This window comes from Monodelphis domestica, chromosome 1, assembly GCF_027887165.1.
Source record: "Monodelphis domestica isolate mMonDom1 chromosome 1, mMonDom1.pri, whole genome shotgun sequence".
NCBI classification, from domain to species: Eukaryota; Metazoa; Chordata; class Mammalia; order Didelphimorphia; family Didelphidae; genus Monodelphis; species Monodelphis domestica.
This window is the reverse complement of record NC_077227.1, coordinates 49,660,879-49,674,148: the sequence shown is the minus strand read 5'-3', so window position 1 is coordinate 49,674,148 and position 13,270 is coordinate 49,660,879. Positions and strand designations below refer to the sequence as shown.

General features: G+C 44.9%; 1 protein-coding gene across 1 annotated transcript; it reads left to right on the top strand.

The window, feature by feature from the left end:
* Nucleotides 1–1,307: 1,307 nt before the first annotated feature.
* Nucleotides 1,308–10,509, top strand: LOC100029871 (cytochrome P450 1A1). The gene is made up of 7 exons (XM_001379482.3): nucleotides 1,308–1,767; nucleotides 4,654–5,515; nucleotides 6,105–6,231; nucleotides 7,982–8,071; nucleotides 8,172–8,295; nucleotides 8,652–8,738; nucleotides 9,083–10,509. The coding sequence occupies exons 2-7, from the start codon at nucleotides 4,679–4,681 to the stop codon at nucleotides 9,366–9,368; spliced, it is 1,551 nt and encodes a 516-aa protein (XP_001379519.2). The 5' UTR covers nucleotides 1,308–1,767; nucleotides 4,654–4,678; the 3' UTR covers nucleotides 9,369–10,509.
* The last annotated feature ends 2,761 nt before the right edge of the window (nucleotides 10,510–13,270 follow it).

The window sequence follows — 13,270 nt, the reverse complement described above, 5'->3', positions numbered from 1 at the left end:
CTGGGTATTGGTTCCAAGGCAGAAAAGTGGTAAGGACTAGGCAATGGGGGTTAAGTGACTTGCCCAGGGTCACACAGCTAGGAAGTATCTGAGGCCAGATTTGGACCCAGGACCTCCCATTTTAAGGCCTGGCTCTCAATCCACTGAGATACCCAGCTTCCTCTGTTGACAAACAATTTGATCCGTGTTATACGTGTATCGCATTCATTTTGTAGAGGACTCGGAGACCTCTCCCCAACTCTGGCTGGCTTCATGGCGCGGTCGAAGATGCCAGTAAGGGGCTGGCTAAGGTCTGGGGTCGGCGAGGTCTCGAAGTTTGTGGTGTTGTAGGTGGACTTTGGAGAAGAGGCGGGAAGGACAAAGGAGTACGGGGATGGGGGTGGGGACGGAACAGGGGAGGGGATTTTGGTCCTTCGTGGGCTCCCCTCTACTTTCGGTCCGGCTAGCCCTCTACGCTTTGTGCTCATTCCCGCCTGTCTACGCAAGCTTACTTCGCGTTTTCGTCAAGCTTAAACGCATATAATCAAAGCGCTTTTTAAAAACGTGGTTTGTGAATTTCTACTTGAAAAATGTCAGGCCCGCCTTGAGAAAGACCAGAAGGTCCTGAAAAACGGGTTGGGGTCGCATGTGTCTAAGAGAATGGGTACGAGGCGTCCGGGCAGCCCTAGAAAGACAGGCGGTGAGTGCCCCGCGGAAAAACTAGGATTTTCGGGCAAGCTGGAGCTGGGTCCGAAGGAGCGGCCTCTTTTACCCTCTGTACCCCACCCCCCCTTCATTCTCCCCTCTTCTCTCCCGGCTGCCCTCTCTCCTAACTGGCTCCCTCTTCTTCCCGCTGATATCTGACCCCGGGGTCGAGGGCCGGGGAGGCGAGATAAATCTCGCACGCGAACCTGGACACTGTATAACGCGAGCAGGGCCACCGAGCGCTCCCGGGGGGCGGGAACCCAGTGGAGCCAGCACCGCCCCCTCTTCCACCCTCCTCAGTTCTTCTCCTGGAGATTAAGTGGAAGGGAATAAGCCTTGGTTACTAAGCACCTACTATGTGCCAGGCACTTTGCTGGGCGTTTTTACAAATATTTCAATTGATTCCTAACCCGCGGGGTCCTTGTGTGTTTGGGGTGGGTTGGGGTGTATGCGCTAGATGGGGGAGGGGTGGACGGGGCCGGAGATGTTTAGTCCCCAGAAATCAGCACCTCCGCCAACTTTGCAAACTGCAGGTGCCCTAAAACTCTCAAGAAGGGGGTGGGGAAGGGAGGCTAATGTTCCTTCCACCCTTCTCCAGTTCGGACTGACCACCTGCACCCCCCGAAAACTCTGTGATTCTAGGCTTGAAGAACTACCTCTATTTGAGGGGTCACTCTCAGGAAGGGGGCCGAAGAGTGCCCTCTCCAATAATGGACCCCGGGGCCAGGACACCCCTTTAGGCTTATTCCATCCCTCCTGCTCCCCTGCACCCCTGCCATTAATTCTGGAGAGACACCCACATCCTTGTTCTACTACTCGGGGTACATTCTCCTCCCTGCCCCCAGCAGACCCCCACTAACTCGGCCCCGCCCCTCCCCACCAGAGGGCGTATCCGAGACGTTGCCAGTCACCTCAGCCAATAAGGGTGAGGCGGGCTGCATATAAAGGTTTGCTGAAAGCTTCCTTCTCCACACCTTCAAAGGAGGTGAGTGCTTCTTGGTATCTTTGGGTCAAGACTGGGCGATCCCTTGGTCTTAGACTTCTCCGATTCTCGGTCCAGGCATACCCCGCTATCAGGCATAGGTAAGTGCTGGGGTCCTCTCCTCCTTCCTCTGAATAATAAAGGAATACAGCTCTGCCCTCTGATTTTTTTCAATGCATCCAAGATTGGGGAAGAGGAGAGCATCAGGTTTTAGAGCAGGAAGGGCTCTAATTGATGGTAATCAGGGAAGAAAGGCTGGCCTTTCCACAGGTCAAGTGACTTATCCAGAGACATTCAGTAAATCCAATTGGGCCAGGGTTAAAACCCAGGCGTCCTGACTCCCAGTCCTATTCTTCTATAACCCTAAGAGACTGGGTTCTGCAGTCAACTCTTGTAGCTAACATAGTGGAAAGAGCACTAGACTTGAACCTAGGGGACATGGCTTTGAATCCTGGCTCTGATCTTTATCAGCTTGTGTGATCCTGGATAGGGGGATCACTTCACATCTTTTAGCCTCAGTTTCCTTATCTGTGAAATGGGTGTGATAATACTTGCATTACTTAACTCACAGAGTTGTTGTGAAAAATGGGTCTTCATTAGCCTTAGAGCTCCATATATATATGGATATATATAATTATTACACCACTATTATTGTTCAACATGGATTAAATGCTCTGCCAGGAACTGTGCTAGGCACTACTTTTTAGGGCTCTGGGGTTCCCATTCCAGCTGCCACTGCCTCCAAATATCTCTAACATAGTGATAAGCTTGGTGATTTTCTCTAGTCCTTCTGTTGTCTAACTGGCTGGGGATAAGGATGCACTAGAAACTCCACTACAGAAATTGTAGCAGCCCTTCAGAATTCTTAGCTTGAAAGGGGGGATAAGAGACAGGACAATCATTTGTCAGGTGACATTCTTATCCAGGCTATTTATTTGTTACACATTAGCTTCATTTCCCTAGTCTGGCTGACAGTATAATGTAATACAAATACTTGGTTGGTCCAGATCTGCAGTAGTAATGGACACTACATTTTAAAGAGCCCTTAAATAGCTGGAGTACTTCCAATGGAATGTGTCTGATGTGGTTGAGGGACCTCAAGATTGTATCATGTAAGGATCCGGTGAAAGCACTAGGTATGTCTAGTTTGGAGAAGAGACTACTTGATGGAGGTGAGGGAGAAGAGGCATGTTGACCAGTACCTTTAGGCAGCTGAAGGGATGTCATGTGGAAGAGAGATTAGAATTCTTCTGCTTGGTCAAAGAAAGCAGAAGTAATAATGATAATGTATGGAAGTTGCAGAGGGAAATTTAGTAAGAAAAAACTTTCTATCCATTGGAGCTGTCCAAATGCAGAACAAGTTTCCCTGGAAAGTAATAAGTCTCTGCCTCCCCCAACTTTTATCTCATAACTGAGGATCTTTAAATAGAGGCTGCTTGACCACTTTCAGGGAAATTAGAGAATTCTGCTATGTACCTATGGGACTAGTTGACATTTGAGCTTCTTTCCAACTTTGAGATTCTATGATTCTTTGTAATATGACAAAATCTCTGGACCATATGTTATGAAATTTGGAGTTTTTTATTGTCTTATCCACTAATGAACTATGTGCTTTTAGAAAATCCCTGCCTCTCTTTGGGCCTCAGTTTCCCCACCAGTAAAAATGAAGCAGTTAGTCTTTTTTTTTTAACCCTTACCTTCCATCTTAGACTCAATACTTTGAATTGGTTCCAAGGCAGAAGAGCAGTAAGGGCTAGGCAATGGGGGTTAAGTGACTTGCTCAGGGTCACCCAGCTAGGAAGTGTCTGAGGCCAGATTTGAACCTAGGACCTCCAGTCTCTGGGCCTGACTCTCTATCCACTGAAACACTTAGCTGCTCCTGATTTCCCAACTTTTTGAGTGATGCTATTTCTACTACAGTTTTATTCATTTATTTGGTGGTTCATTCACTAAGCAAACATCCCTTGAGAATCTTCTAGTTGCAAAGCAGTAGGCTAGGATACTGAGCTAGATGCCCCTGGGCTGTGTACAGAGCTGGCTCGCCTCTGAAGTTTCTCTGAAGTGCTGCTCCAGCTGTATCTGCAGTCACTACTGTGTGTTTTTTCCTTAGTCTTAGCCCTTCACATTAGGAGCTCATTCAGAATTCCAGGCAGGAGTTTCTTTGCAGCCAAAAGCTCTCAGAGTAGTCCCATTCCCTCCACCGTGGACTGATAGAGTAGTAACTTATCATTCATTCATTGAGACTAAAGTGGGAGGGAAACTATGGACCGGATTTCTCCATCTAGGGATCTACTTTTTTTTTTTTTTAAATGAGCTCATTGGATAACTACACTCCTCCTATCTTTCCCCTTAGCAATGGACTGTCCATTGTGCTTTACCTGTTGAATGGGCACAGCCCAGACTCAGGCTTTGGTAGGTCTAGTGGACCCCATCCGGAGCTTGCTGCTGAGTGGAAGGGAGCTGAGCTGCCTAGTTAGGCTAGGAATTCCGTTCCCTTAGCACACCTCCAATCTGCCCTTCTCTCTCCTCTTACCATGGTGGTGCCCAGGACATAATAGGTGCTTAGTAAACATTTGTCATTTAATTGACCTGTTCTCCTTGTTAAAGATTGGACTTCAAACAGAAGTATATGTATGGGTTGGATCTCTGAGTATTTTCCCCAAAGGATCAAAGGGGCCAGACTTTTATCCTGTATCCCCGAGATAGATTGTTGTTGTTCAATTGTTTCAGACTTATCCCACATTCTGTAATCTCATTTGGGGGTTCTTGGCAAAGATATTGGAGTGGCTTGCCATCTCCTTTTCCACCTATTTTACAGATGAGGAAACCAAGGCAAAGAGGGCTAAATGACTTGCCCAGGGTCATATAACTAGGAAGTATGAGGTTAAATTTGAACCCAGAACCTCTCATTTCTAGATGTGGCTCTCAATTCATTTGATTTTTTTGTTTTGTTTTGGTTTTCCCCGTCTTGCCTCCATCTCAAACAGGAACAGTTTTTGCTAAACACCAAAGATGATGACAAGTATACTTTCCTTTTTGGGATTCTCCAAATCCTTCACTGTCACAGAGCTCCTAGTGGTTTCTGCTGTCTTCTGCCTGGTCTTCTGGATCATTGACTCTTACCATCAAAGGGTCCCCAAGGGATTTAAAAGCCCACCTGGCCCCTGGGCTTGGCCTCTGATTGGCAATGTATTGACTCTGGGGAAGAATCCCCACTTGGTCCTGACCCAAATGAGAGAGAAGTATGGGGATGTGATGCAAATTCAGATTGGCTCCACCCCAGTGCTAGTGCTGAGTGGTTTGGAAACCATCCGGCATGCCCTGGTGAAGCAAGGGGATGACTTCAAGGGCCGGCCTGACCTCTACAGCTTCTCCTTAATCCTGGATGGAGAGTCCTTGTCTTTTGGACCTGACTCAGGGGAGGTATGGGCCGCTCGAAGGAAGCTGACCCAGAATGCTCTGAAGGCCTTCTCCATTTCCTCTTCCCCATCTTCTTCCTTTTGCTACCTGGAGGAGCATGTGATCAAGGAGGCTGAATACTTGATCCAGAAGTTCCAGGAGCAGAAGGGACACTTTGACCCCGTTAGGTACATAGTGGTATCTGTGGCCAATGTCATCTGTGCCATCTGCTTTGGACAGCGCTATGACCATGATGACCAAGAGTTACTTAATATTGTCCGCCTGAGCAATAAATTTGGTGAAGTCGCTGCCTCTGGGAATCCAGTTGATTTCATCCCTATACTCCGATACCTTCCCAACAGCAAGATAACAGCCTTCCGGGATCTGAATGAAAAAATTGTTGCGTTCACACAAAAACTGGTGAAGGAACATTACAGGAAGTTTGAGAAGGTAACCAAGGGGAGGTGTATTGGCATCAAGCCTAGATAGAGAGAACCAGGAATAGAGAGTCTTACTGTGTGTGTGTGTGCTCTTGTCATTGGGAGCCTGAGGGTTTGGGTCAGCCACTTGGTCCAAGAAGCCAATACATGTTCATGGAGCATTTTCTATATTCATGGCACAGTTGGGGAAATTCGGGAGGTTTAAGGCCCAGTCCCTGCTATCTAGGAGCTCACAGTATGGATGCAAAGAGAAGACTAGCTATCGATATCTGGTAGTCTTATAGACAAAAAGTCATATGAGTGGTTCAGGTAATAAATGGATACTAGAAGACTTTAGAAAAGGACCAATCATTGAAGGCTTGGTAGGATCTGAAAAAGTATCTCAGAAGAGATAGGAGTTTACTTGGATCTGGCAAAATGGGAGATTTGGCTAGGAAAGGACCAGACATTCCAGGGTTGGTGGGTACCTGGAGAAAAGGTGCAGAGATGGGAATGAATGTGACTCGAAGGGGAAAATGATACCACTGCTCTAGGCAGACCAGCAGCAGTTTGGCATTTGGCATCCTGCCTGCCCTAACCCTCTAGCCTTGCTCTACCAGGGTTGCATCCGGGACATCACAGACAGCCTAATTGAACATTGCCAAGAAAAGAAGTTGGATGAGAATGCCAACATCATGCTGTCAGAAAAGAAGGTTGTCAACGTTGTCATAGACCTCTTTGGAGCCGGTAAGAACTGTCTTTTATCTTGCCCTATAAATGCCCAGGTCCACTGCTAGTGTTGGCCCCAACTGTGCAATTGAGGAGGATTGGTCCCTCATCTTTCCTCTGGTCTACCTTCCAACATTTCAGGGCCAGGCACTGCCCTCTGGGGCCACCCATGACTGTTTTCTCCCATACCTCTTTCTACCCTCCTCTGTATCAGAACTTATTGGTGTTTTCCTTCTTTCCTTGCCTACTTAAAAAAAAAAAAACAACTCTTACTTTTGTCTTAGAATCAATACTGTGTATTAGTTCCAAGGTAGAAGAGAGGTACAGACTAGGAAATGGGATTTAAATGATTTGTCCAGGGTCACGCAGCTAGGAAGTGTCTAAGGCCAGAACTGAACCCAAGACCTCCAGTCTTTGAGCTTGGTTATCAATCTACTGAGCCATCTAGCTTTCCCCTCCTTGCCTGCTTTTATCTGATCCCTAGTTGGAAAAGATCTGGTAGACTAAGTCACCCTAAGGTGTTCATGTCTGATTAGTGTTTCATTCTTTACCCCCTCCTAGAAATGTTGCATGTTAAGGCAGAGGAATAAAGCCCTAATGGTAGAATTCCAGGCACTATGACAGGCCAGGATTGGGGATATTTGGGAAATAAAGGAGGTCTTCCTGGCCTACTTCAAAGCATATTGCACTCACACAGCCCACTCTATTTATGGATAAGGCAGGTCTTTTCCAGGTTCTATAGGATCTTCCAGTATGTCTGTTTTTAAGTCTGCCTCATTTGAAATCAAGACCAAATTAGCCTTGTTCATTTCAGATTCAGCTGTGGCTTTCAGTAGTTTCCTATAGCCATGAAGACACCCTTCTACTGTTTATTTAGGGACAAGTTTTCTTCCAGGAAAGTTCTGGGGGAGTTTTGTTTTGGGAATTAGGGATCATGGAGCAAAGTTTTTCTCCACAATTCTTGAGGTCTCACCCAGGGCACTACCTAAGAGAAGATTTATGACGAGCAACTCCAAAGAAATGGCTACGTCTGAAAAGGGCTGGTTTTTCTGTGCTCATATCTGGGAGGCTCTTTCATGTGGAAAAAGAACCTAGATAAGGGGAAAATGGTTGGCTTAGTGGATAGAGAGCCAGGTCTAGTGGTTTTGGGTTCAAATCTGGCTGTAGATACTTCACAGCTGTGTGACCCTGAGCAAATCACTTAATCCCAAATACCTGGGCCTCACTACTCTTCTACCTTGAAACCAATGCTTAGTGTTGATTTTTTTAGAAAAGTGTTGATTCTAAGATGGAAGGTAAAAAGGTTTAAAAAAAAAAAAGAACATAGACTACTTGGGTGCTGGTCCCAGTCCTAGCAGTGATACATTGGAATGATCTGAGGCTAGTTACTTAGTTTCTTTGAGCTTCGATTTTTTGCATCTTTAAAATGAGAATAATAGTCACTGCTCTCCTTATATGACAAGAGTGTGTTAATGACCTAAGGGCCTAACAATAGCGAAAGCCTTTGGAAAGACTATATTGTGTCACCCAAATCCAGGGAACTGAGTGTTTGGGGCACCAGACTTGGAGTCAGGAGACTTCCAAGTTCAAATCTTGTCTCAGATGATGCCCATTTAACCTATCTCAGCCCCTGTTTCCTTGTCTGTAAAATAGGGTTAATAATAGCACCTCTTTTTAAGGTTTATTATAAGGTACAATACATGTAAAACCTTAAAACTACGCAGACGGTAGTTATAATTATTGTTATTATTCTTTCTGCTCTGTCCAGGCTTTGACACTGTCACCACAGCTATTTCCTGGGGTCTCATGTACCTTATAGCAAAGCCTGAGGTCCAGAAGAAGATCCATGAGGAGCTGGGTAGGTGGAATGACTGGCAAAACCTTTCTTGAATCTTTCTGGGACCCAACAGCAGGGTTGGCTTTGAGATTGCTCCCTTTGACTCTTCTCTGTCTTGCAGACACGGTGATTGGCAGAGAGCGGTTGCCCCAGCTCTCAGACAAAACTCAGCTCCCCTACATGGAAGCCTTCATCCTTGAAACCTTCAGGCATTCTTCCTTCCTCCCCTTCACCATTCCCCACAGGTGAGACCTTGTAAGCAAAAGGATGGGGTCTGCACACCTTATCTTTGCATTCCCCTTAATACCCAGAAGTCACCAGTAATAAGACAAAATCAGGCCATTCTGGGAGGACGGAGATGATGAGAGGAGAATCATTCCCTATCCACAAATCCAGATTTCTCTGGGACGTAAGGGATGGCAGGGAAGTGGGTGTCAGTCTCTCCTGGCCTCTAATCCTCTAGTAATTGCTGAGGAAAGAGAACAGTGGTAGTGGCAGCCAGGAGTCTGTGGGAAGGGAGTAAGTGGGAAGTTATGGGGGACACACCCATTGCTCCCTGACTTCCTTTCGAAGTCTAACAGAGATCTCTTGCCCCACTCAGCACAACCAGAGACATAACCTTGAATGGCTTCTACATTCCCAAGGGACGCTGCGTCTTTGTGAATCAATGGCAGATTAACCATGACCCGTAAGTCATCCTGGGACCTGATGGGGAAAATCCTTTGGTGGAAAGCCTTTGGTTTGTCTGATGATGACCATGAAACAAATGAAGGACTAGAGACCTTCTTACTGCAAACCCTGCTGGGCCATCCTCAAGAGGCTAGGTCTTAGATCTCAGGTCTTTACTGGGCTAAGCCCTTGAGGAAGGGGCTTACAAGGCAGGGTACCTACTCATGCACACCATCATCCTTGCCCCCTACCTACCCCCCTTCTCCCCCAGCTCTAGCCTGGATCTAGGGCTCTGACATCTTTTTGGATACCCTTGCCCTGTCTCCCAAACTCCTGCCTCATCTGTTGTTCCTCTTGTGACAGGAAAATATGGGGAGACCCATCAGTGTTCCGACCAGAAAGATTCCTCAGTGTAGACGGAACTATCAACAAGGCCCTGAGTGAGAAGGTGATTATGTTTGGCCTGGGGAAAAGGAAGTGCATCGGAGAGACCATTGCTCGGTGGGAAGTCTTCCTTTTCCTGTCCATCCTATTGCATCGGATGGAGTTCAGTGTCCCCTCTGGAGTGAAAGTGGACCTGACCCCTGTCTATGGGTTGACAATGAAGCACATCCCCTGTGAGCATTTTCAGACAAAGTTGCGCTCTTAGGAGGACTGGAGGTTCCAGGCTAGAATGCTATGGTCTTCCCTGGACTGCCCAGATGGCCTAGGTGCTCCACTGACAGAATGCTTATGCTGTTCTTTGGTTAAAGAGACCTGGCTGGGGACAAGAGAGTCCCTGGGCCTCTGAAAACTTCAGGCAAGGTCTTTGAGAACTCTCTGAGAGAAGAGAGCAGACATGAAATCAGCCACTAGGATTGTCTCATTCCGTCAGGGTGTGGGCAGATTTATTCCACTCTGCAGAAAGGAAGGAAACTTTGAGTCCTTTTCCAGACAATTCAAGATGGGTTTGAGGGAGAGACCTTCCAGGTGGGAACTCAACAGATAGGTCACAAGTATGTGGTTGGCATTGGGCCAAGCCCAGCTTCAGAAAAATACTCCATATCGCCACAAGCATGGGAAAATCATGAACTAGTCCCTTTCTTATAGTATCATGGAAGCTCTTCCAAGTTCAGTATATGTCTTATTGGTCTAGTGAGTTCCACAAGGAAGACCACCTTAATCACAAAGACTTCTTGCCTTTGAATGCCTCTTTTTATATATTTCTCTGAAGAGCAAGTGACTGAGTTGTACCTAATAGAAGGTTGGAGAAATGGGACTCGAGGGTCCAGGAAGACCCCTGGAGTCAGGTGGTAGAGAATGGAGTAAATCATATTAGAAGTTGCTCCCTTTCTTTAACCAATTTGCTAAGCCTTCTTGCTCATCCACTTGCATTGAGTTCTTGTATTCAAGCTCTCAGCATTTTGGTATTTAATGTATTGCATATCATTTGGGAAAAGACCACTGGTGTGGTGGAAGGACTTGTTTTGTTCTGCTTGGCTGAAGAATGAGGACCAATGAGCAGAAGATACAGGAAGGTAGATTTCTGTTTAATGTGAGGAAGAGCTTCCTAATAATTAGAAATATCCCAGAGTGGAATGTTCTCGTCAAGCAGAGGTTAAATGACCAATTATTAGAAACGTTGAAATGGAGATTCCTGCTTGAGTATGAATTGGACTATGTATGTGACTTCTGAGGTCTCCTCCAGTCCTGAGAGTCTGGGGTGGAAGGTGGGAAGAATAACTGAAGCATCCCAAAACATTTATGTAACATATCCATGAAATAATAAAAATGTATCTCAGAACCCCTGAGCCAATGTTTGTGAATCTTGACCTTGAACACATAGTCCTTTGTGCCTGTCAGTGTGGTTCATGTACTACACTGGCAGGGTTTGAAAGGAGGGAATTCTCAGGCCCTGTTCTCAGGGAACTTATAGTCTTTATGGTAGACACAAGACATGTGTACATGGAACAGTTAAGAAAACCACCCAATAATTGGCTTTGTGGTGTACCTAGTCTGAGAGGGAGAACATTGCAAGACAATAAGGTATTTTGCCATCTTGTAAACAAACTATGATCCTAAAGTTAACAACAATAACCAATATTTTATGGTTTGCAATCCTCTAAGGTAGGTAATGCAAGTATTATCCCATCTAATAGATGAAGAACCCAAAGCTCTCTTGCCTGTGATTCTGTAGCCAATAACTCCTTAAGGCAAGATTTAAACTCAGGACTTCAGATGCTAGGTCCAACACTGTATCCCACTCTACTACACTACCCATGGAAGATATTTTCCCATAGAAACAATCTGAAATGTGGCAGTTAGGAGGACCCCAAACCTCATAAACCCATTTAGCCCATAAAATAACTGAAGTATAATAGTAGATTATACTGACCTAGGAAAGACTGTTAGTTCAACTCTGTCATTTTACAGATGAAGAAACATGCCTAGGGTAAGGAAGTCACTCGTCCAAGGTCATACTGAAAATTAGTAGCAAAAGATAATTCTCATACTAATGTTATTTATACCACGAGTAACCAAGAATTTCCCATTTCTTTGGGGAAATGTATTAAATTGTCCATACTTATTTGTTGGAAGAAGAATCCTATTGGGAGAGAAGTCATTGGGAGTGACAGTAATAATATCAAACAAAAAAGGAAAGCAACCATAATACATTTTTAAAAAGACCCTTATCTTCCATCTTAGAATCAACACTGTGTATTAAATCCAAGGCAGAAGAGTGGTAATACTTAAGCAATGGGGGTTAAACCCAGGGTCACACAGCTGGGAAGTATCTGAGATCAGATTTGAACCCAGGACCTTCCATCTCTGGGCTTGGCTCTCAATCCACTGAGCTACCCAGCTGCCCCTTGGTTAACTTCTTGATGAAGCTACGGGATAGCTAAATGAAAGATCAGTCATGCCCATGATGACCTTAAAAAAGCAAGACACATTCTCTAGGGAGGCAGTTGAGAAGAACATCATTTCTCACAACTAAGAAGAGAATCGGTCATGGAGGAAGAGCTGAGCTCTCAAAAGCTTTGCATTTTCCCTTATGTCTTTTCCATAGTATGGGAGACTAAGAAGGTGGGAAATTCTCTCTTTTTCCTCTCCCCACCTTCCCACTAGTAATAGCAAAGCAACATGCCCAACAGAATGGAAGTTCAGAGATGTCCAATAGAGTGACGTGTCCAGCAGAGACCCTCCGTCCAGGTAGAGCAGTATTTAGATATAGTAAGAAAGGCACTGGGGCCCTGCAGTGCCAGAGGTGAGTTTCCCTTTGTCCTCTCTACTAGACTGGCCTATGTGTGGGCCCCATCTGCTCATCAACACCATTGTGTTTGCCCAAGAGCATGCCTCAAGTTAATAGGAAGCATATTTTGTAATTACTCGTGCTGTGTGATTTCAATAAGTGTCTTTTCTCTGAGCTCATTCTGCCAATTGAAGACTGTTTTTTAATATATTTTAATATACATTTTGTTGATATCTTTAACTTTTATATCACTTTCATTTCCCAATGTATCCTTCTCCCTTCCTCCTCCTAGAGAACAAGCCCTTAGAGGTGGTGGTGGCACAAGGAATAGAATGTTGGCTCTAGAGTCAGGAGGACCTGAATTCAAGTCCAGTCTCCTATACTTACTAGCTAAGTGACCATGGACAATTCATTTAATCTCTATTTGCCTTGGTTTTCTTAGCTGTAAAATGGGAATAACAATAGTTGTTGTGAAGATCAAGTTAACTAATATTTGTAAAGTGTTTAATACAATGCTTGGCATATAGTGGGTGCTAAATAAATGCTTATTGCTTTAGTGTCCCCATAGAATCAAAAAGAGGAGAAAAATGTTCAGCAAAACTAACCAACAGCTAAAGAGTGTGAAAGAAGCAGAGGGAAGGAGCTTCTTCTATCTCTTTTTTGGAGCCATGTTTGGCTATACTGTAGCACTCGGTTTTGTTTTGTTGTCCTTACTTACACTATTGTAGCCATCCCTTGTACTGGTTTCCTGGTTCGATTTACTTTGTTTCAGTTCACATAAGGCTTTTCCATGCTTTTCAGGAGCAGTTGGGTGGTGTAGTGGGTGGACTACTGAGCTTAGAGTCAGAAAGATTCAAGTTAAAGTCTGTCGACACTTCCTACCTGTCCGACTATGGGCACATCACTTACCCTCTTTTTACCTCAGTTTCCTTGTCTGTAAAATGGTGATAACTATTTATCTCCAAGGGTTATTGTGAAGATTGAATGAGATATTTGTAAAAAGGCATTTAGCATGGTGCCTTGCACGTTTTGGGCATTAGATAAATACTTATTCACTTCCTTCCTTCTCCATATTCATTATATTGCTTCTTTCTACATAGTAATAATTCAATGCATTCATGTACCACACTTGTTTAGCCATGCTCTGATCATCGGCATTCACTTTGTTTTCCAGTTGCTTAAAAGCCCTAATCAGGGCTCAAGAACTATAGAAATATAAATTTGCACAAATATAAATTCCCATTTTACCACCGTGGCTATGGAGAATATATGGAATTATATTGTCATGTAGGAGCAGGTAGGTAACTCATAGATAGAGA

Coding starts and splice junctions, on each gene's coding strand:
- LOC100029871 (XM_001379482.3), top strand. CDS start 4,679: ATGATGACAAGTATACTTTCCTTTTTGGGATTCTCCAAATCCTTCACT. Junction 6,232..7,981: donor CATAGACCTCTTTGGAGCCG/GTAAGAACTGTC, acceptor TGCTCTGTCCAG/GCTTTGACACTGTCACCACA. Junction 8,296..8,651: donor CCCTTCACCATTCCCCACAG/GTGAGACCTTGT, acceptor TGCCCCACTCAG/CACAACCAGAGACATAACCT.